The sequence below is a fragment of the Electrona antarctica genome, assembly GCF_951216825.1.
Source record: "Electrona antarctica genome assembly, chromosome: 21".
Classification (NCBI taxonomy): Eukaryota; Metazoa; Chordata; class Actinopteri; order Myctophiformes; family Myctophidae; genus Electrona; species Electrona antarctica.
Window position 1 is genome coordinate 4361636 of NC_136802.1, and position 22151 is coordinate 4383786.

At 46.5% G+C, this 22151-nt stretch overlaps 1 protein-coding gene across 1 annotated transcript in view; it reads left to right on the forward strand.

The window, feature by feature from the left end:
- The window catches only part of slc12a6 (solute carrier family 12 member 6), a 62228-nt gene that overhangs the window by 29655 nt on the left and 10422 nt on the right, over window positions 1–22151 (forward strand). The window contains exons 10-20 of the mRNA XM_079491736.1: window positions 643–741; window positions 1369–1426; window positions 3963–4137; window positions 4840–4958; window positions 9367–9465; window positions 11499–11618; window positions 15166–15270; window positions 16724–16892; window positions 17826–18021; window positions 19071–19240; window positions 21579–21710. Coding sequence (XP_079347862.1) covers window positions 643–741; window positions 1369–1426; window positions 3963–4137; window positions 4840–4958; window positions 9367–9465; window positions 11499–11618; window positions 15166–15270; window positions 16724–16892; window positions 17826–18021; window positions 19071–19240; window positions 21579–21710 — 1442 coding nt within the window. The remainder of the gene's footprint in view (window positions 1–642; window positions 742–1368; window positions 1427–3962; window positions 4138–4839; window positions 4959–9366; window positions 9466–11498; window positions 11619–15165; window positions 15271–16723; window positions 16893–17825; window positions 18022–19070; window positions 19241–21578; window positions 21711–22151) is intronic.

The following is a 22151-nucleotide window of genomic DNA, read 5'->3' on the forward strand; positions in this document are numbered from 1 at the left end:
TGTCTTCCTCAGGCATCATGTTACAGTGATAGTAGTAATACTTGTCTTCCTCAGGCATCATGTACAGTGATAGTAGTAATACTTCATGTCTTCCTCAGGCATCATGTACAGTGATAGTAGTAATACTTGTCTTCCTCAGGCATCATGTACAGTGATAGTAGTAATACTTCTTGTCTTCCTCAGGAATCATGTACAGTGATAGTAGTAATACTTCTTGTCTTCCTCAGGCATCATGTACAGTGATAGTAGTAATACTTGTCTTCCTCAGGCATCATGTACAGTGATAGTAGTACTTCTTGTCTTCCTCAGGCATCATGTTATAGTGATAGTAGTACTTCTTGTCTTCCTCAGGCATCATGTTATAGTGATAGTAGTAATACTTGTCTTCCTCAGGCATCATGTACAGTGATAGTAGTAATACTTGTCTTCCTCAGGCATCATGTACAGTGATAGTAGTAATACTTGTCTTCCTCAGGCATCATGTACAGTGATAGTAGTAATACTTGTCTTCCTCAGGCATCATGTACAGTGCTAGTAGTAATACTTGTCTTCCTCAGGCATCATGTACAGTGATAGTAGTAATACTTGTCTTCCTCAGGCATCATGTACACTGATAGTAGTAATACTTCTTGTCTTCCTCAGGCATCATGGCTGGGTCAAACCGCTCGGGGGACCTGAAGGATGCCCAGCGTTCCATCCCTGTTGGAACCATCATGGCCATCCTCACCACCTCCCTCGTCTGTATCCTTCCGAGGCTCCATATTGTGATGGCCACACAAAGTTGCCAAAGTTGCTCATTTTTGTTAGCTCAGGCTTGATGTCAAGTCCAGTTCTGTTTGTCTTTATTTTAGGCCTAGAGTTAGGAGTCCTCTCCAGACCTCTCCAGACCACGAATGCAGCATTTACTGTGGTGAAAGACATGCGATTGCCACTCCTTTCTTTTCCATGCCATACTGGAAGGCAGCATTCAGGAGAATAGCTTTTTTCCGAAGTCTCCTGAACTTAGAACGCACCGTTTTGCGTTGAACAAATTTGTTTCGAAATCCATGCCGTACAGCGCATCTCCACTAGCTCAAGAGTGCTGGGTTGGCGCCCCCAAAAAATAGCTGATCTTCAAGCCCTCAACTGTGACGCGTTGTGAGCTTGTAGATCAGCTATTTTGGTTCAAAAGTGCCCCTGCCTGCCCCTCCCCCTCTAACACTCTCTACACATCCCTGTCCCTAGCTGACACACATGTACAGTCATGTGTGAATAAACATGTCTGGGTTTCCGAGGATAAGTCATGTGTAACGTGAAGTACACTCCACTGTGATTGGCTGCTGCTGTTGTTGTTGTTGTTGCTGTTCTTCCTTAATGTGAGCCAATCAGACCTGAGCAGTGTTGTTCTGTTTGGAGCGTGCATCGAGGGAGTGGTGCTCAGAGACAAGTTAGTACGCCTCACACATTATTTATAATAACACCAAGAATAACACCTTTCTTTTCATATTATATGTCAGGAGATCATCAAGACTCTTCACACACTAGAGCATGTCTGAATTTGACTGAGGGGCTGCCATCATGCAACCTCCAGCTTTCCACCAGAGGAGAAAAACTGAATTTATTATTATTTTTATACAAAATGAGTTAATATCACAGGCAGACTCTTCACATACTAGAGCATGTCTGAAATAAACGTCAGAGCTGAAATCGACATGTAAATATGAAATAAATGCTTAAACATGTAGCTAGGTGTCATGTAGTCCACAGAAGACATGTAAATATGAAATAAATGCTTAAACAGGTAGCTAGGTGTCATGTTAGAGACCACAGAAGACATGTAAATATGAAATAAATGCTTAAACAGGTAGCTAGGTGTAATGTTAGAGTCCACAGAAGACATGTAAATATGAAATAAATGCTTAAACATGTAGCTAGGTGTAATGTTAAGAGTCCACAGAAGACATGTAAATATGAAATAAATGCTTAAACATGTAGCTAGGTGTAATGTTAGAGTCCACAGAAGTGAACCTTTCAAGCTGTTTTCTCAACTCGCTGTTTCTCTGCAAGACATTACTCTATAAGCCATATCTCCAAAACTGGTTGGTCAAACTGAACAACCAAAAAAAAACAAGAAAGTGGCCGCAGACGCCGATAGACAAATATCTTATTTTGGACGCAGCAGCTTAAGTACTGGGGTGGGCAACTTTGACGATGGAGAGGGCCACTAAAACATGTCGCAGTGCCACGCGTTTTGATCTTGTAGATCAGCTATTTTGAATTGAAATCCTGAATATTCTTTTTTGCTATTATTGAATTGGAATCCTATAAAGATAGCCTGATGAAGGTCGCATAGGCCGAAACGTTGCTGTTTCCCTATTAAAGTTGGTTTCCACCGGTTGGTTCCCAATGGGAACCGGTTCAGTTCTTTTTGGTTTTTAGTCCATGAGCCAGAGCTCCAAAATTGGTGGGAAAAACTAGACCTATATTAAATTGTTTATAGGATCAATACAAGTAAATTAATACATGATAACCCTTCCACAGTATATTTTCGATTATTTTGCATATTTTCCTACATAATGCCTCATTTGCAAATTTAAAAATTTAAAATGTGCAATACAATAAATCATTGTCTTCGTGTAAGTACTCAATTGGGGAAGTTTCATGGTGATAACAATCTAATATAGGTATGGTTTTGCCCACTCAATTCATAATTAACATTCCAATTTTGGAGCTCTGGCTCATGGACTAAGAACCACAAAGAACTGAACCGGTTGCCATAAGCCTATCTCACAGAATTTCCCCGCCCCCCTAAATACGCCCCCTTTCGGGGTTAGTGGTGATAGCGTGACGTCACTCCATAGACGCTACATGTTAACAGAGGTAATTTAAGAAGTCTACAACTTTTGTTTTCTCAAGGTAAGGTTTGTTCTATCTGTTCGACCTGATTTACCATCTTGTTTGCTTCATAATAATATTGGTCTGTCACATTTTTACATTAGAAAATGTACTTAGATTCTCCAGAGAAAAAAACGTGTAAATGCCCATGTTAAAGACACCACTATTTACCGGAAGTGGGCGTGGAAAGCGGGCTGTGAGATAGGCCTATTGGGAACCAACCGGTGGAAAAGGGGCCAGAGTGCAGGTGTTTGTTCCTTATTCATTGTCGGGCACCGACGTACCCTCTCCTATGCACCTGTCGCCTGTAGGTGTGCAAAAGCCTTGCTTTTTATTGAATTGGAATCATTAATTTCAAATGCATTTACCGTAGTTATGTTAACTTTATGAACTAAATACATTACATTGGACATAACGAAAGACAATAAAATTGTAATAGCCTATACCAGTCATCCAGCTACTAATATAGAAGTAATTACAGCGTTTGCATGTTTGGAATTGTAACAGCAGAAATCGATAATATATCAGTGTTCCGCTATTAACCTTGCGGGCCGCATTTAGTGAAGGTGGGGGCCCGCATGTGGCCCCCGGGCCGCCAGTTGCCCATGTATGGATTAAGACAGGGGTTCTCAACCCGTGGGTCGCGACCCCTCGGGGGGTCGCCAAATTATTTTAGGGGGTCCCCAAATTATTTAAAAAAAAAAAAAAAAAAGAAAATGATTATTTTTTTTAAATTTTATTTTCACGATTTTTCAAAAATAGCAGACCTACAAGCTCGTAGCGCGCCACTCGGTGGCGCGCTATGAGCTTGTAGATCTGCTATTTTTCAATAGCTAAATTATAACAATGCTTAAAACACCAAAAGGGGTTCCCGCCCAAAATGGTTTAAGGTTATTGTAGCAGTCAATTTATATTGGGGGTTGGGAGGGGGCGGGGCGGGGGTCCCGAGACATTGCCAAAGCATTTCCGGGGGTCCCCAGCCCAAAAACGTTGAGAACCCCTGGTTTAAGACATGAAACCAACCAAGCCTTCATCAGGGAATGGAAAACCAGCGCCCCTAAAACGTGACCCAACGCTGCCCTCTGCAGGTTCGGAGACTCGGTGAAGGGGAACCTGGTGGTAGGAACCTTGGCCTGGCCCTCCCCCTGGGTCATCGTGATTGGCTCGTTCTTCTCCACGTGCGGCGCGGGCCTCCAGTCGCTGACCGGCGCTCCTCGCCTGCTCCAGGCCATCGCCAAGGACAACATCATCCCCTTCCTCAGGGTCCGCTGGCACTACTTTATTCTTTTACTCTAGTTTTTAAATAGTTTTATTTTAGGACCAGTATGACCAGTCTTAATGCCTGGAAAAGTGGTGCGTGCGTGTGTGTGACTGTGCGTGCGTGTGTGCGTGCGTCCGTGCGACTACGTATGTGTACGTGCGTGTGACTGTACATGCCTGTGTGTGCGTGTGTGTGTGTGTGTGTGGGCGTGCATGCTTGCATGCCTGCGTGAGTGCCTGCGTCCGAAATAACATAACATCCTTCAACAACATTCAAACACATGTAGGCTCAGTCTCGTGTGTGTGTGTGTGTGTGTGTGTGTGTGTGTGTGTGTGTGTGTGTGTGTGTGTGTGTGTGTGTGTGTGTGTGTGTGTGTGTGTGTGTGTGTGTGTGTGTGTGTGTGTGTGTGTGTGTGTGTGTGTGTGTGTGTGTGTGTGTGTGTGTGTGTGTGTGTGTGTGCGCGCGCGGCTCCTGTGTGAATGTGTGTGTGTGTGTGTGTGCGTGCATGCGGCCCCTGTGTGAATGTGTGTGTGTGTGTGTGTGTGTGTGCGTGCGTGCATGCGGCCCCTGTGTGAATGTGTGTGTGTGTGCGCCGTGCATGCGGCCCCTGTGTGAATGTGTGTGTGTGTGTGCGTGCATGCGGCCCCTGTGTGAATGTATGTGCGTGCATGCGGCCCCTGTGTGAATGTGTGTGCGTCCTCCAGGTGTTCGGCCATGGGAAGGACAATGGGGAGCCCACCTGGGCTCTGCTGCTGACCGCTCTGATAGCCGAGCTGGGAATCCTCATCGCCTCGCTGGACCTGGTGGCCCCCATCCTGTCCATGTGAGACTCTTATCTCTGTGTGTGCGTGTGCATGTGTGTGCACGCGTGCATGTGTGTGCGCGCGCGCGTGTGCATGCACGTGAGGGGGGCCAGTAATTAGTGACTGATGGAAGTACAGCCTAAAATAGCTGGTATTTGTATTTCCAACTCCAGCTTGTCCCTCTCCATCCAGGCTGCATGGACAGCTTGTCCCTCTCCATCCAGGCTGCATGGACAGCTTGTCCCTCTCCATCCAGGCTGCATGGACAGCTTGTCCCTCTCCATCCAAGCTGCATGGACAGCTTGTCCCTCTCCATCCAAGCTGCATGAACAGCTTGTCCCTCTCCATCCAGGCTGCATGGACAGCTTGTCCCTCTCCATCCAGGCTGCATGAACAGCTTGTCCCTCTCCATCCAGGCTGCATGGACAGCTTGTCCCTCTCCATCCAGGCTGCATGGACAGCTTGTCCCTCTCCATCCAGGCTGCATGGACAGCTTGTCCCTCTCCATCCAAGCTGCATGGACAGCTTGTCCCTCTCCATCCAAGCTGCATGAACAGCTTGTCCCTCTCCATCCAGGCTGCATGGACAGCTTGTCCCTCTCCATCCAGGCTGCATGGACAGCTTGTCCCTCTCCATCCAGGCTGCATGAACAGCTTGTCCCTCTCCATCCAGGCTGCATGGACAGCTTGTCCCTCTCCATCCAGGCTGCATGAACAGCTTGTCCCTCTCCATCCAGGTTGCATGAACAGCTTGTCCCTCTCCATCCAGGCTGCATGGACAGCTTGTCCCTCTCCATCCAGGCTGCATGGACAGCTTGTCCCTCTCCATCCAGGCTGCATGGACAGCTTGTCCCTCTCCATCCAGGCTGCATGGACAGCTTGTCCCTCTCCATCCAGCCTGCATGAACAGCTTGTCCCTCTCCATCCAGGCTGCATGAACAGCTTGTCCCTCTCCATCCAGGTTGCATGAACAGCTTGTCCCTCTCCATCCAGGTTGCATGAACAGCTTGTCCCTCTCCATCCAGGCTGCATGGACAGCTTGTCCCTCTCCATCCAGGCTGCATGGACAGCTTGTCCCTCTCCATCCAGGCTGCATGGACAGCTTGTCCCTCTCCATCCAGGCTGCATGGACAGCTTGTCCCTCTCCATCCAGGCTGCATGAACAGCTTGTCCCTCTCCATCCAGGCTGCATGAACAGCTTGTCCCTCTCCATCCAGGCTGCATGAACAGCTTGTCCCTCTCCATCCAGGCTGCATGGACAGCTTGTCCCTCTCCATCCAGGCTGCATGGACAGCTTGTCCCTCTCCATCCAGGCTGCATGGACAGCTTGTCCCTCTCCATCCAAGCTGCATGGACAGCTTGTCCCTCTCCATCCAAGCTGCATGAACAGCTTGTCCCTCTCCATCCAGGCTGCATGGACAGCTTGTCCCTCTCCATCCAGGCTGCATGAACAGCTTGTCCCTCTCCATCCAGGCTGCATGGACAGCTTGTCCCTCTCCATCCAGGCTGCATGGACAGCTTGTCCCTCTCCATCCAGGCTGCATGGACAGTAGGGCTGGGTGCAATAACCGCAATATCGCCATACCGCCGGTATACAACGCATACCGCGGTATCGGGTTCGTTACCGCGGTAAAAAAAAGTTTTTTTTAAAGTTTTTTTTAAAGTTTTTTTTGTCCGTGCTGTTCTGGCGCCCTAGGTTCTAACCCTAACCCTAACCCTAGTTCTAACCCTAGGTTCTAGGCTTAAGTGCATATGGTTGATATGAAATAAAGTGTATCATAATAAACAGTGAGGCTCAGTCAGTCTAATCATATGCCAGCAACACCAGAGGGAGTTCAACAAACCATGTGCAACCCAGATTCGGCACAAACAAGTATTGATTGATTGATTGATTGATTGAACTATTTATTAACAGTTTGCAGAATTACAGTAGCCTACATTTCAAGCACAACTCAATACAAAGACTGTTAACTGCGAGTGGACGACCCAATAAAGCATTACACTTGTTTACAAGAGGGTCCACCTAAATTAATTTCACTCCTATGCCACAAAAATGTGGAACGCCCTACCAACTGTCATTAAGACATGTAAATCCCTTGACTCCACCCACCCCCACCCACCCCTTTTCCCCCTCACTGTATATGTTTTTCCCCCTTTTTACCTCCTTTATGATGATTTCCTGTTTTTGGCTTTATAGAAGCATAGTGTACAAAATGTTATGATGAATTGAACAAGGTGGACCCTCTTGTAAACAAGTGTAATGCTTTATGGTGTCGTCCACTCACAGAGTAACAGTTAACAGTTTTTGTATTGAGTTGTGCAAATGTACTGTAAACTGTTAATACAAACTTAAATCAATCAATCAAGCAATAATGTTAACTCATGGCTTGGGGACTGGGGAGGCGCGCAGTTGCTGCGTGGTGTGGAGCGGCTGGAAGTTGAACCTTTCAATTCATCATATATTAAATCTATCAGTTAACTTGGAATTTGTTTAATATGTTTAAGATTTTAGGTTCCATGATGAGGGGACGTTTTTGAATGGTGGTGTTTGTTTCATGCGATGCGCTGCTGAGCGGGCATTTCATTGGAGTGAGAATGGTTGCCATTGCGATTCCAAGTGAGACAGTGTGCGGGATTCTTTTTTTCTCTACTTCTCAGTTCCAGTTATCCGACGCACCTGTCCATTGTGTGCAGAAGGACTTTTTCTTATAGTCAGTCAAAAGATAAAAACAGTTCTGTCCGTCCTGTCTGTACAGCTCTCTCTCTCTCTCTCTCTCTCTCTCTCTCCCTCCCTCTACCCTCTCCCCCTTTCTCTTCTCTCGCTGACAGACATCAATACAAAGTTGAAACCGTTACGATGCGCCCTTATCCATAGGCTACAGCCTAATGTCTCTCTCTCTCTCTCTCTCTCTCTCTCTCTCTCCCTTTCTCTTCTCGTCTCTCGCTGACAGACATCAATACAAAGTTGAAACCTGTTACCTACGATGCGCCCTTATCCATAGGCTACACGTTTAGCCTAATCTTTCTCTCTCTCTCTCTGACGGTCTGAGCAATGCACGATGCACCTGGCTGTTACAATAGCGCGAGGTATTAATATTCTCTCAAAACAAAGTCGGACAATGTTTTAAATTAGGCTACTCCAAACCAGACCCACCTATAAATGTTGTCTGTTGTGACATCAATGGGATCGCAGGAAAAAGACGCTCAACACAACTTGTCTTGATCTGAAATGATGTGAAATCCGTTCGCTTTTTTATTTCTTTTTTTAACAGCGGGCTGCGGGAGATGTCTGACGCAGTTGATTTGATTGACACCCGAACACGTGTTGCGGCATTGACATGCCAATCTTGCATGGTTGAATGGTTATTTGGCCCAAAAGGATTTATATATATTATAATCACACAATCAAAGTCCGGATCGTTTGCAGCTGGGGTTAATTGCCTCGCGCTGCGCAAGGGTCTACTCTTCACAATAGCGCTGTTGTGGATTTAATTTTGGTAAACTGGATAACAACAGAAACACGTGGAAAAGCTATATGAGTCGTCTTGTCTGTTGTCTCTGTAACGGTGCCACTGTGTGTGTGTGTGTGTGAGCTGTGAGGGGAGGCCGCGCATGGAGGAATGACACTGGAACTGCACTAAAGACACACAGCTGCTCTATACATCTCCGTATACGGTGTTTTACCGGATTTTGCAGACCTGCTCTAACATCTCCATACACGGTGTTCCACCGGACTAAATAACACTATAAAACCGATAGATTTTTTTTCCGCGCGCGGGGGGGGGGGTGGTGCGGTAATTATCGCCATACCGGCGGTATGGGGGCCGACAATAACCGCGGTAGTAAAAATCCCATACCGCCCCAGCCCTAATGGACAGCTTGTCCCTCTCCATCCAAGCTACATGGACAGCTTGTCCCTCTCCATCCAGGCTGCATGAACAGCTTGTCCCTCTCCATCCAGGCTGCATGGACAGCTTGTCCCTCTCCATCCAGGCTGCATGGACAGCTTGTCCCTCTCCATCCAGGCTGCATGGACAGCTTGTCCCTCTCCATCCAGGCTGCATGGACAGCTTGTCCCTCTCCATCCAGGCTGCATGGACAGCTTGTCCCTCTCCATCCAGGCTGCAGGAACAGCTTGTCCCTCTCCATCCAGGCTGCATGAACATTGAACAGCGCTCCGTTTTCTGACCCCTCAATGTCGTAACTCTGTCTTACTCCAAGGCTCTGTGTCGTTCCATCTGTGTGTGTCTCCACACATACACAGGTTCTTTCTGATGTGCTATCTCTCTCTGTGTGTGTGTGTGTGTGTGTGTGTGTGTGTGTGTGTGTGTGTGTGTGTGTGTGTGTGTGTGTGTGTGTGTGTGTGTGTGTGTGTGTGTGTGTGTGTGTGTGTGTGTGTGTGTGTGTGTGTGTGTGTGTGCGTGCGCAGGTTCTTTCTGATGTGCTATCTGTTCGTAAACCTGGCCTGTGCTCTCCAAACGCTGCTGAGAACGCCCAACTGGAGACCACGTTTCTCCTACTATCACTGGTACGAAGCATGCACACACGCACGCACGCACTGACGCGCACACACACACTGACACTTCAAGGTTGTACTTCATTGTTACATCTTGTGTAAGAGTAAAAACTTATTTTTGTTTGGCTTTGTTTGACGAAAAGAGAGTTGAGCCAGAAGGCAAAGCTCTCTGTCTACCGAGCAATCTTTGTTCCTACTCTCACCTATGGTCATGAAGTGCTCCTACTCTATATATGGTCATGAAGTGTTCCTACTCTATATATGGTCATGAAGTGTTCCTACTCTATATATGGTCATGAAGTGTTCCTACTCTCACCTATGGTCATGAAGTGTTCCTACTCTATATATGGTCATGAAGTTCTCCTACTCTATATATGGTCATGAAGTGTTCCTACTCTCACCTATGGTCATGAAGTGCTCCTACTCTATATATGGTCATGAAGTGCTCCTACTCTATATATGGTCATGAAGTGTTCCTACTCTCACCTATGGTCATGAAGTGTTCCTACTCTCACCTATGGTCATGAAGTGTTCCTACTCTATATATGGTCATGAAGTGTTCCTACTCTCACCTATGGTCATGAAGTGTTCCTACTCTCACCTATGGTCATGAAGTGCTCCTACTCTATATATGGTCATGAAGTGTTCCTACTCTCACCTATGGTCATGAAGTGTTCCTACTCTATATATGGTCATGAAGTGTTCCTACTCTCACCTATGGTCATGAAGTGTTCCTACTCTATATATGGTCATGAAGTGTTCCTACTCTCACCTATGGTCATGAAGTGTTCCTACTCTATATATGGTCATGAAGTGTTCCTACTCTCACCTATGGTCATGAAGTGTTCCTACTCTCACCTATGGTCATGAAGTGCTCCTACTCTCACCTATGGTCATGAAGTGTTCCTACTCTCACCTATGGTCATGAAGTGCTCCTACTCTCACCTATGGTCATGAAGTGTTCCTACTCTCACCTATGGTCATGAAGTGCTCCTACTCTCACCTATGGTCATGAAGTGTTCCTACTCTATATATGGTCATGAAGTGTTCCTACTCTCACCTATGGTCATGAAGTGTTCCTACTCTCACCTATGGTCATGAAGTGTTCCTACTCTCACCTATATGGTCATGAAGTGTTCCTACTCTCACCTATGGTCATGAAGTGTGGGTCATGACCGAAAGAATAAGGTCACGAATACAAGCGGCCCAAATGAGTTTTCTCCGACGGGTGGCTGGCATCTCCCTTTAGAGATAGGTTGAGAAGTTCAGTCACACGAGAGGGACTCGGAGTAGAGCCGCTGCTTCTTCGCCTGGAAAGGAGTCAGCTTAGGTGGTTCGGGCATCTGGTCAGGATGCCTCTCGGGCGCCTCCATAGGGAGGTCCTCGAGGCACGTCCCACTGGGAGGAGAGCCCGGGGCAGACCAAGGTGCAGATGGAGGGATTACATCGACTCACTGGCCTTGGAACGTCTCGGGATCCCCCAGGAGGAAGTCGCTAATGTTGCTCTGGAGAGGGAAGTCTGGAGCTGATGCCCCCGCGACCCAACTACGGATAAGCGGTTGAAGATGGATGGATGGATGGATTCCTTCAGACATTGAATGCAGCAGCATAGATACTAGCGTAACATTCAAAACAACAAAAACACAGCAAGAAGCACAGCAAACAGAATAGAGAGTACCAGAAAAAGCAATCAAAGTGTAAAAATAATAGTAACATGGTGTCATGTTTTCCCTGTAGTAGCAACGTTAGGTAAACGTCTCGTGAACAGCTTCACAGTAGGTTGTGTTCCAACATGTGTTATACAACACAGTTTAGTTTAAGAAGGTGCAATTGAGGCTACGTTCCATATTTACAGCACTGACACACATGCACTGACACACATGCACTGACACACATGCACACAGTTTAACAATTTATTTATGTCCACACACAGGGAAAGCATACAGGGACACAAATATTTTAGATGCAGTAAAGGTTACATTCACAAACTCATGGATATGTCCTCACACAGAGTTTGACCTGGTTGTGTGTGTGCGTGTGTGTAGGACGCTGTCCTTCCTGGGGATGATCATCTGTCTGGCGTTGATGTTCATCTCCTCCTGGTACTACGCCATCGTCGCCATGGTGATCGCCGGCATGATCTACAAGTACATTGAGTACCACGGGTATGTTAACACCTTGAGGGCCCGGACCTATTTAATCCATTAATAAAATGTGCCCATCATTTATAGTGCCCGGACCACTTTTACCGGGGGACCGGAAGTTGTTGTGAATGTCTGTGTAGCAGCTAACAATAGCCACACCACTCTAGAGTCGATCGACAACAACGGGAGGTAAGAATAAATCTATCGTGACTAGCGACTGGACCGCGGAGCGCCGTCTAACACAGGATCTTTTTTCATAATTAGACGGGATGATTTAGATCGCGAGTTATGAACGTTTTAAGATTTTCGTTTTCGTTCGCTAAACAGGCAGGGGAAATTTTCGATGACGTGTCACTGTTGTGTCACTCTAGCACCCCCTAGTGTCTATCTGTGCACGCCACTGAGACTACTACATTGTTGGTGTCACGCTCAGGCCACAGGGTTTGCAGTCGGCCTGTCAGGCAGGCAGACGTCTCGTAATGTCAATTCAATAATCCACTGTCACCGTTCCCATGGCGCTCGTTGGCCTGTCTGTGCTGTTCGCTTAAGACCGGTTGGGTCTTTTTCCCTGCGTGGGTGGCGTGATATCCATCTTATCACAGACGTGAGCGGCATCTGGAGCGCTGCCACAGAGCTGTCTGCTAATCTCATCTGGAGCGCTGCCACAGAGCTGTCTGCTAATCTCATCTGGAGCGCTGCCACAGAGCTGTCTGCTAATCTCATCTGGAGCGCTGCCACAGAGCTGTCTGCTAATCTCATCTGGAGCGCTGCCACAGAGCTGTCTGCTAATCTCATCTGGAGCGCTGCCACAGAGCTGTCTGCTAATCTCATCTGGAACGCTGCCACAGAGCTGTCTGCTAATCTCATCTGGAACGCTGCCACCAAGCTGTCTGTAATACAAAAAATCACACCCGTGTGAACTGAGTGGTGTAAGGCCTGTCTGACGTAATGAAATCATGTCTGACGTAATGAAATCACACCCGGGTGAACAGGGTGAACATAGCAACCATGCTCATTTTTTCTGCACTAACAAAGCCAGTTGTAGGAGTGGTTTACACCACTCAAAAACACAACCACTTAAACCCTGTATTCTTTAGTCGACCAGAGTCAGCTGGACTCTATATTTGGTCGTCTCCCCCCAAACCCCCCCCCCCCCCCCCCTCCCCTCTAATCGCATAGCCGGAAATAAAAGCTCAGTTGTAGACTTTGGTCCCCAGAACGTACAGCCACACAGTGTTCACGTGCTGTTAATCTAGTCCTCTCTAGCTGGGATAGAGTGGCAGCAGTGGCCGAACGGATTGCGGAGCGGTCTTGATACCGGAAGGTCGCCAGTTCGAATCAGCGGTCCGACACGTTAAAATTACCACCGCTGAAGTGCCCTTGAACAAGGCATTGAACCACTACGATGAAATGTTCTATGAGCAGGGCCTGGCTGGAAACAAGTTCTTGAGCTTAGCCCAGATACCCTGGGTAAATATAGTAATCATTTAATTTAATTTCATTGATGTTCTGTTCTCTTCTCGTACAGAAGAACCCGTTGGCCTTTGAGCTGGCAAATTGTTGGAGGGACTTTTAAGGAAAATCGGCACCTGTTTCCATATGAGACTTATTTTTGAGGGGCACTAACCTTAACCTGACTCCGCCAGATGGGGCAGCAGAGAGTACACTGGGTCCCCCCCTCCTGCTCCCATCTGGGAACTCTCAGGCAGACTTGATGCCCGGCCACAAAACGGCCTGGCCAATCGGCAGCAGCTAGAGGCGGGATAGCTGCTGCTATCCCAGTGTACCCAGTGTACTCTCTGCTGCCCCATCTGGCGGAGTCAGGTTACACTAACCCCTCCTATACACAGGTTTGTGTTTGCTATGTATACATTGACAATGAAGGGAAAGGTTTACGTCATAATGTGTCAGACTCATTTACGTCATTTTGGGCAGTATTATGCGTGTCTTAAGTACCAGTTCTTATTACTTAACGTAAGACCTGGAGGCGTGATCAATGCTGTTTGGCCACTCAGAATAGCCAAATGGCATTGACCACGCCTCCAGGTCTTAAGTTAAGTAATAAGACCTGGTACTTAAGACACGCATAATACTGCCCATTGTCTCTTTATTGTTAATGGCGTTTAATGTTTGTGTTGGCACCGTTTGTTTTATATATCACCATTACATCACCTAATCAACACGAGTTAGACTTTAATATATTAGCGCCCCTAGCTCACTTCACACGGGTGTCATTTTTGAGTGGTGCAAACCACTCCAACAACTGGCTTTGTACCCGTGTACCCGTGTACCCGTGTTTGTTCGTACCAAAAAAATCACACCCGTGTGAACTGAGTGGTGTAAGGTTTTATATAGCATGATCAGCTGTGGTCTGACGTAATGTCTGACGTAATGAAATCACACCCGGATGTGATTTCACAACTGGCTTTTTTTGTGCAGAAAAAATGAGCATGGTTGCTACGGTCATCCAGTTCACCCGGGTATGATTTCGTTACGTCAGAAATTATTTTGAACATAGCAACCATGCTCATTTTTTTCTGCACACAAAAGCCAGTTGTAGGAGTGGTTTACACCACTCAAAAACGAGCATGGTTGCTATGGTCAGCAACCAAAGAAACGAGCATGGTTGCTATGGTTAGAATGTGACGTCACTGACATCGCTGATCAGACTATATAAGACCTTGCACCACTCAGTTCACACGGGTGTGATTTGTTTGATACAGAGGGGGGATGGCGGCAAGACTAACTGTTCAGGAAAAACTGTTTTTTATTTTATTTGATCTGAAATGAGTTAATAGCACAGGCAGAATCTTCACATACTGTACTAGAGCATGTCAGAGCTGAAATCGACATGTAAATATGAAATAAATGCTTAAACATGTAGCTAGGTGTAATGTTAGAGTCCACAGAAGACATGTAAATATGAAATAAATGCTTAAACATGTAGCTAGGTTTAATGTTAGAGTCCACAGAAGACATGTAAATATGAAATAAATGCTTAAACATGTAGCTAGGTTTAATGTTAGAGACCACAGCAGACTAGTAAATATGAAATAAGTGCTTAAACATGTAGCTATAGGTGTAATGTTAGAGTCCACAGAAGACATGTAAATATGAAATAAATGCTTAAACATGTAGCTATAGGTGTAATGTTAGAGTCCACAGAAGACATGTAAATATGAAATAAATGCTTAAACATGTAGCTAGGTTTAATGTTAGAGACCACAGAAGACATGTAAATATGAAATAAGTGCTTAAACATGTAGCTAGGTGTAATGTTAGAGACCACAGAAGACATGTACATATGAAATAAATGCTTAAACATGTAGCTGTAATGTTGTAGGTGTAATGTTAGAGTCCACAGAAGTGAACCTTTCAAGCCTGTTTTCTCAACTCGCTGTTTCTCTCTGCAAGACATTACTCTATAAGCCATAATTATCTCCAAAACCCGTGGGTCAAACTGAACAAGCAATATGTCAATTTGAAGCTATGATTCCCTGCTTTCATATGACGTGAAATATGTGGGAAAGAGGTTGGACTGATCTATAAATGCGTGCTTGTGTTTCAGGGCAGAGAAGGAGTGGGGCGATGGCATCCGTGGTCTGTCCCTCAGCGCTGCTCGCTACGCCCTCCTGAGGCTGGAGGAGGGATTACCACACACCAAGAACTGGAGGTATGGATTGGTACCTATACATGCAATGCACGCACGCACACACACACTCACTGAGACGCATTATAGATCTGCTATTTTTGAGGAGCGCTAGCCCCTCCTATGCACAGCTTTTTGTGTGTCCGTTTGAGCACGGAATGTAAATGGTAAATGGTGCATTTATATAGCGCCTTTATCCAAGGCGCTTTACATAGATTGTGCATTACATTCACCCATTCACACACACATTCATACACCGATTGCGGCGGAAGCCATGCAAGGTACCAACCAGCACATCGGGAGCAATTTGGGGTTCAGTGTCTTGCCCAAGGACACTTCGACATGTAGCCAGGAGGAGCCGGGATTCGAACCGCCGACCCATGGATCATTGGACGACCTGCTCTACCTCTTGAGCCACAGTCATGTACAGTATGTATGTATGACGACGTATGATGATAAGAGCGCCCCCTCACTTCACACAAGTGTGATTGTTAGAGATTAGAGCTTGTTAAAGATTTTTGAGTGGTGCAAACCACTCCAACAACTGGCTTTGTACCCGTGTACCCGTGTTTGTTCGTACCAAAAAAACGAGCATGGTTGCTATGGTTAGCAACCAAAAAAACGAGCGTGGTGCAAACCACTCCAACAACTGGCTTTGTTAGTACCCGTGTGTATGTGTCCCCAGAAAAATGAGCATGGTTACTATGGTCACTGACATTACGTCAGACCACAGTTGATCAGGCTATATAAGACCTTGCACCACTCAGTTCACACGGGTGTGATTTTTATTATACATTTGAAAAGTTATAAAATTAGACATTCTGCATAATGAGTACTTTCTACTTTTTGGTACTTTAACCCATTCTGGGCTTTTGTTGTTCTAAGCATTATTATAGCATTATAGCATATTGAAAAATAGCAGATCTACAAGCTCATAGCGCGGCACGAGTGTAGATCTGCTATTTTTGAAAAATCATGAAAATATGCCACAAATCTTTGAATATATATATATTCTTTCAGAGTGAACGTTGTTAACTCAAATCTTTGCTTCTGGGAGCGAGGTCACTGGAACAACATATTTCCAGATGTGGTCGGCGGCCGATTACATATATTTTTGGGGGTCCTTGACATGAAAATGTTTGAGAACCACTGACATAGAAACATAGGGTTTTACAGAAAACTGTCAGGATTTAGAAGACATTTGTAGAATCTGCCTTAGGTCTAAATGGATTAAGTACAGTTTGATTACAAGTAGTTTTACTCATGTTGACTCATAGTCAGACAATAACAGAACAATGTAACAGACAATTTATGCATTGCAGTATTGAGCACTTTTTCCCACCAATTATCTTCCTTTCCACCTCTCTCTCTCTCTCTCTCCCCCCCCCCCCCCCCCCTCTCTCTCTCTTTCTCTCTCTCTCTCCCTCTCCCCCCCCCCTCTCTCTCTCTCTCTCTCTCTCTCCCCCCCCCCCCCCAGACCTCAGCTGCTGGTGTTGCTGAAGCTGGATGAAGACGCCCATGTGAAGAACCCTCACCTGCTGACGTTCGCCAGCCAGCTGAAGGCAGGGAAGGGTCTGACCATCGTGGGGACGGTCATCCCAGGGAACTTCCTCCAGAGCTACGGAGAGGCCCTGGCGGCCGAGCAGGTAAACTATTGTTTGTTTTTTTTGTAGACAGAATGCACAGGATGGCGGCCATTCAGTGTTGTTTTCGTCGACTAAAACTAAGACGAATAATGTTCGTCGACTACCTTTTTTCACTGATGAAAACTAAATGGAAACTAAATGAAAACTAAGCTATGGTGACTAAAACTAAGACTAAATATACTGACAATTTTGTCAACAAATAATACTAGACTAAAATGTTAGGGACTAGTGGACAAGAGATCAGAGATAAGTAATTTTACACTTGGTTGCATGCAGAAAATAGCAGATTCACAAGCTCACAACGCGTCGCATTGCAGGCGCAGCTCAAAAGTCTTCAGAACACACAAAGACAATTCCAGACCACTGAATGTTCAAAGTTCAGGTTGTGTGGGTGTTGTGTGGGTGTTGTTAGCTGCTGCACACACATTCACAACAACATCCGGTCCGTCTGTAAAAGTGGTCCGGGCGCTATAAACGATGGGCACATTTTATTAATGGATTAAATAACCCCGGGCCCTTAAGGTGTTAACTGTTAAGTGAACTGAGCAAAAGTACTCCTGGTCTCCTCCCTCCACCAGACCATGAAGCTGTTAACTGTACTGAGCAAAAGTACTCCTGGTCTCCTCCCTCCACCAGACCATGAAGCTGTTAACTGTACTGAGCAAAAGTACTCCTGGTCTCCTCCCTCCACCAGACCATGAAGCTGTTAAGTGTACTGAGCTAAAGTACTCCTGGTCTCCTCCCTCCACCAGACCATGAAGCTGTTAACTGTACTGAGCAAAAGTACTCCTGGTCTCCTCCCTCCACCAGACCATGAAGCTGTTAACTGTACTGAGCAAAAGTACTCCTGGTCTCCTCCCTCCACCAGACCATGAAGCTGTTAACTGTTAAGTGAACTGAGCTAAAGTACTCCTGGTCTCCTCCCTCCACCAGACCATGAAGCTGCTGATGGACAAGGAGCGTGTGAAGGGCTTCTGCCAGTGCATCGTGGCCCAGAAGCCTCGCGACGGCATCAGCCACATGATCCAGTCCAGCGGCCTGGGGGGCATGAGGCCCAACACGGTGGTGATGGGCTGGCCGCACGCCTGGCGTCAGAGCGAGGACCCCCAGTCCTGGAAGACCTTCATCAGTGAGTAGTGATTATAGTGAGGGACGAGGGAGAGTGTTAAAGGGGCAGGGGCTGAAATCAACCTAAGAGGGCACTGTTGGACAAAAATAGCGAAAATAGCAGATATACAAGCTCACAATGTCCAATGTTTGGAACTATAGCCCATATAGCACCCCGCTTTGTCTCAATGGGATAGTTCCAATGTTTGGAACTATAGCCCATACCGTAGCAGTGACACCCCACTTAGTCTCAATGGGATAGTTCCAATGTTTGGAACTATAGCCCATACCGTAGCAGTGACACCCCGCTTAGTCTCAGTTCCAATGTTTGGAACTATATCCCATACCGTAGCAGTAACACCCTGCTTAGTCTCAATGGGATAGTTCCAATGTTTGGAACTATAGAGCGTCGCAGTCCCGCCCCCTACCATGGCCCAGGAAATTATTCTCCGTTCATTTTCCTCATAGACATTTCAGAAAGTATTTATTTAAAGACGTTTACGCCGCGGACAAAGCCAACTCGAGTCCTGACAAATCATGACAACAAACACAATTTTTTGGGCCGAACAAATAATTAGAAAGAAGAAAAAAACGGCAGGTTACAACACTTTTTTTGTTGTTTTTCTTCTTTGTAATTATTTGTTTGGTCCAAAATAATGTTTGTGTTGTCATGAGTTGTCACGACTCGAGTTGGCTTTGTCCGCGGCGTAACCGTCTTTAAATAAATACTTTTTGAAATGTCTATGGGAAAAATGCATTGGGATTCATTTCCTGGGCCATGGTAGGGGGCGGGACTGCGACGCTCTATAGCCCATACCGTATCACCCCGATTTACGGCGAGATCAAAGTGTGTCACCACACTCTTCTTCTACGGCTCTGCATGTGTCGTGGTAACAAACAGCGTCTGTCTGTCTGTCTGTCTGTCTGTCTGTCTGTCTGTCTGTCTGTCTGTCTGTCTGTCTGTCTGTCTGTCTGTCTGTCTGTCTGTCTGTCTGTCTGTCTGTCTGTCTGTCTGTCTGTCTGTCTGTCTGTCTGTCTGTCTGTCTGTCTGTCTGTCCGTCCGTCCTCCAGACACGGTGAGGGTGACCACGGCGGCCCACCTGGCTCTGCTGGTGCCCAAGAACATCTCCCTGTTCCCGGGGAACAGCGAGCCGTGCACCGAGGGCTACATCGACGTGTGGTGGATCGTCCACGACGGAGGCATGCTCATGCTGCTGCCCTTCCTGCTCAAACAGCACAAGGTACGGAGTGTGGATGTCCTCGACTGATAATTAATACTAGGATGAAAAATGTTTGTCGACTGCCTTTTTTTTACACTGACAAACTAAATGGAAACTAAATTAAATCTAAGCTACGGCGACTAAAACTAAGTTTAAGTATAATTGACAATTTCGTCGACAAATAAAACGTTAGAAAGGGACAATATCACCCTACCTTTAACACACTCAGCGCCGGGATTCCTTCAAAATAGAAGCTCTGGGGTGCGGGAAAGATATGGACGCTTTTATACTGAACCCCCCCCCCCCCCCTTCCGGGAAAAAAACTGAGAAATATTTTGCTTGCTTACCTACCTCTCGTTTCCATAATATCGCTAAATAATTTTCATGTTTTTTTTTTGTGGCTTTCGCCTTTATTTTATATTTTTTATGGAGGGACAGACAGTAGGCTGACAGGAAATGGGGAGAGAGAGATGGGGGGGTGACATGCAGTAAAGGCCGTCGGGATCGGGAGTCGAACCCGCGGCACACTGCCAGACTGGATTACCAGCCAAGGTGCCTGGACCACTGAGCCACGGCCCAGGCCAAGCGTTCATATTTTGAACGAGAGGTGGATGAGAAGTCAGAAATGAAGATATATATCCATCAGATCAAAACCACGGAGAGCGCCTTAGATTAGGAAAGACGAGGCATTCTTTCTGCAGCGGTAAATAGGAAGTGAACGGGACCGCGCATGGACGAAGAGCGAAGCGTACGGTGGCCTTAGAGTCCAACTCAAAAAACCAAAAACAAAAAAATCTGAATATTCTTCTCTCGTCTGGTATCATTGAAGATGCGCTAGGACGTGTACACACGTCATTGCAACCCGTCGATTGGGTTGCTTATGACGGTTCCAAGCGTCCTACGGACTAAATGTGTTAATATGAATAATATTGGTATTATTGAAATGCTTTTAAAAACGGATTATAAACGTGAGCTTTGGGGCTGTTTCTTTATGAAGCCGTGTTATCTTTGGGGCTGTTTCTTCATGAAGCCGTGTTATCTCTGTCCTCCTCCCTCCTCAGGTGTTTCTTTATGAAGCCTGTTATCTCTTTCCTCCTCCCTCCTCAGGTGTTTCTTTATGAAGCCGTGTTATCTCTGTCCTCCTCCCTCCTCAGGTGTTTCTTTATGAAGCCTGTTATCTCTGTCCTCCTCCCTCCTCAGGTGTTTCTTTATGAAGCCTGTTATCTCTGTCCTCCTCCCTCCTCAGGTGTTTCTTTATGAAGCCTGTTATCTCTGTCCTCCTCCCTCCTCAGGTGTTTCTTTATGAAGCCCTGTTATCTCTGTCCTCCTCCCTCCTCAGGTGTTTCTTTATGAAGCCTGTTATCTCTGTCCTCCTCCCTCCTCAGGTGTTTCTTTATGAAGCCCTGTTATCTCTGTCCTCCTCCCTCCTCAGGTGTTTCTTTATGAAGCCTGTTATCTCTGTCCTCCTCCCTCCTCAGGTGTTTCTTTATGAAGCCTGTTATCTCTGTCCTCCTCCCTCCTCAGGTGTTTCTTTATGAAGCCTGTTATCTCTGTCCTCCTCCCTCCTCAGGTGTTTCTTTATGAAGCCTGTTATCTCTGTCCTCCTCCCTCCTCAGGTGTTTCTTTATGAAGCCTGTTATCTCTGTCCTCCTCCCTCCTCAGGTGTTTCTTTATGAAGCCTGTTATCTCTGTCCTCCTCCCTCCTCAGGTGTTTCTTTATGAAGCCTGTTATCTCTGTCCTCCTCCCTCCTCAGGTGTTTCTTTATGAAGCCGTGTTATCTCTGTCCTCCTCCCTCCTCAGGTGTTTCTTTATGAAGCCTGTTATCCTTGTCCTCCTCCCTCCTCAGGTGTTTCTTTATGAAGCCTGTTATCTCTGTCCTCCTCCCTCCTCAGGTGTTTCTTTATGAAGCCGTGTTATCTCTGTCCTCCTCCCTCCTCAGGTGTTTCTTTATGAAGCCTGTTATCTCTTTGTCCTCCTCCCTCCTCAGGTGTTTCTTTATGAAGCCTGTTATCTCTGTCCTCCTCCCTCCTCAGGTGTTTCTTTATGAAGCCGTGTTATCCTTGTCGTCCTCCCTCCTCAGGTGTTTCTTTATGAAGCCCTGTTATCTTTGTCCTCCTCCCTCTTCAGGTGTTTCTTTATGAAGCCGTGTTCTCTGTCCTCCTCCCTCCTCAGGTGTTTCTTTATGAAGCCTGTTATCTTTGTCCTCCTCCCTCCTCAGGTGTTTCTTTATGAAGCCGTGTTATCTCTGTCCTCCTCCCTCCTCAGGTGTTTCTTTATGAAGCCGTGTTATCTCTGTCCTCCTCCCTCCTCAGGTGTTTCTTTATGAAGCCTGTTATCTCTTTCCTCCTCCCTCCTCAGGTGTGGCGTAAGTGCAGCATGCGTATCTTCACCGTGGCCCAGCTGGAGGACAACTCCATCCAGATGAAGAAGGACCTGGCAACCTTCCTCTACCACCTGCGCATCGAGGCCGACGTGGAGGTGGTGGAGATGGTACGATTTTACTCAACCATTTATTCAATGTCTGCTTTTGACGGAATTCGGGGGGACATTTTTTCTTTGATAACCAGTAATTTGGGCTGCAGCACGGCAGACTGGTTGGGTCATTTACTCATTTCCTATTGTTTAAAATTAGATATTCCTCTAAATCTGGGTAGGAATGTAAAGGAAAAATAAAGGTGCCTCCTCTCCTCTCTCTCTCGAAAAGCAACTGTTGTTTTGCGGGCCGCGGGGCGGGCGGGTTGTTGATTAATATATTGTGTTGCGGGCCGCGGGGCGGGTTGTTGATTAATATATTGTTTTGCGGGCCGCGGGGCGGACGGGTTGTTGATTAATATATTGTGTTGCGGGCCGCGGGGCTGGCGGGTTGTTGATTAATATATTGTGTTGCGGGGCGGGCGGGTTGTTGATTAATATATTGTGTTGCGGGCCGCG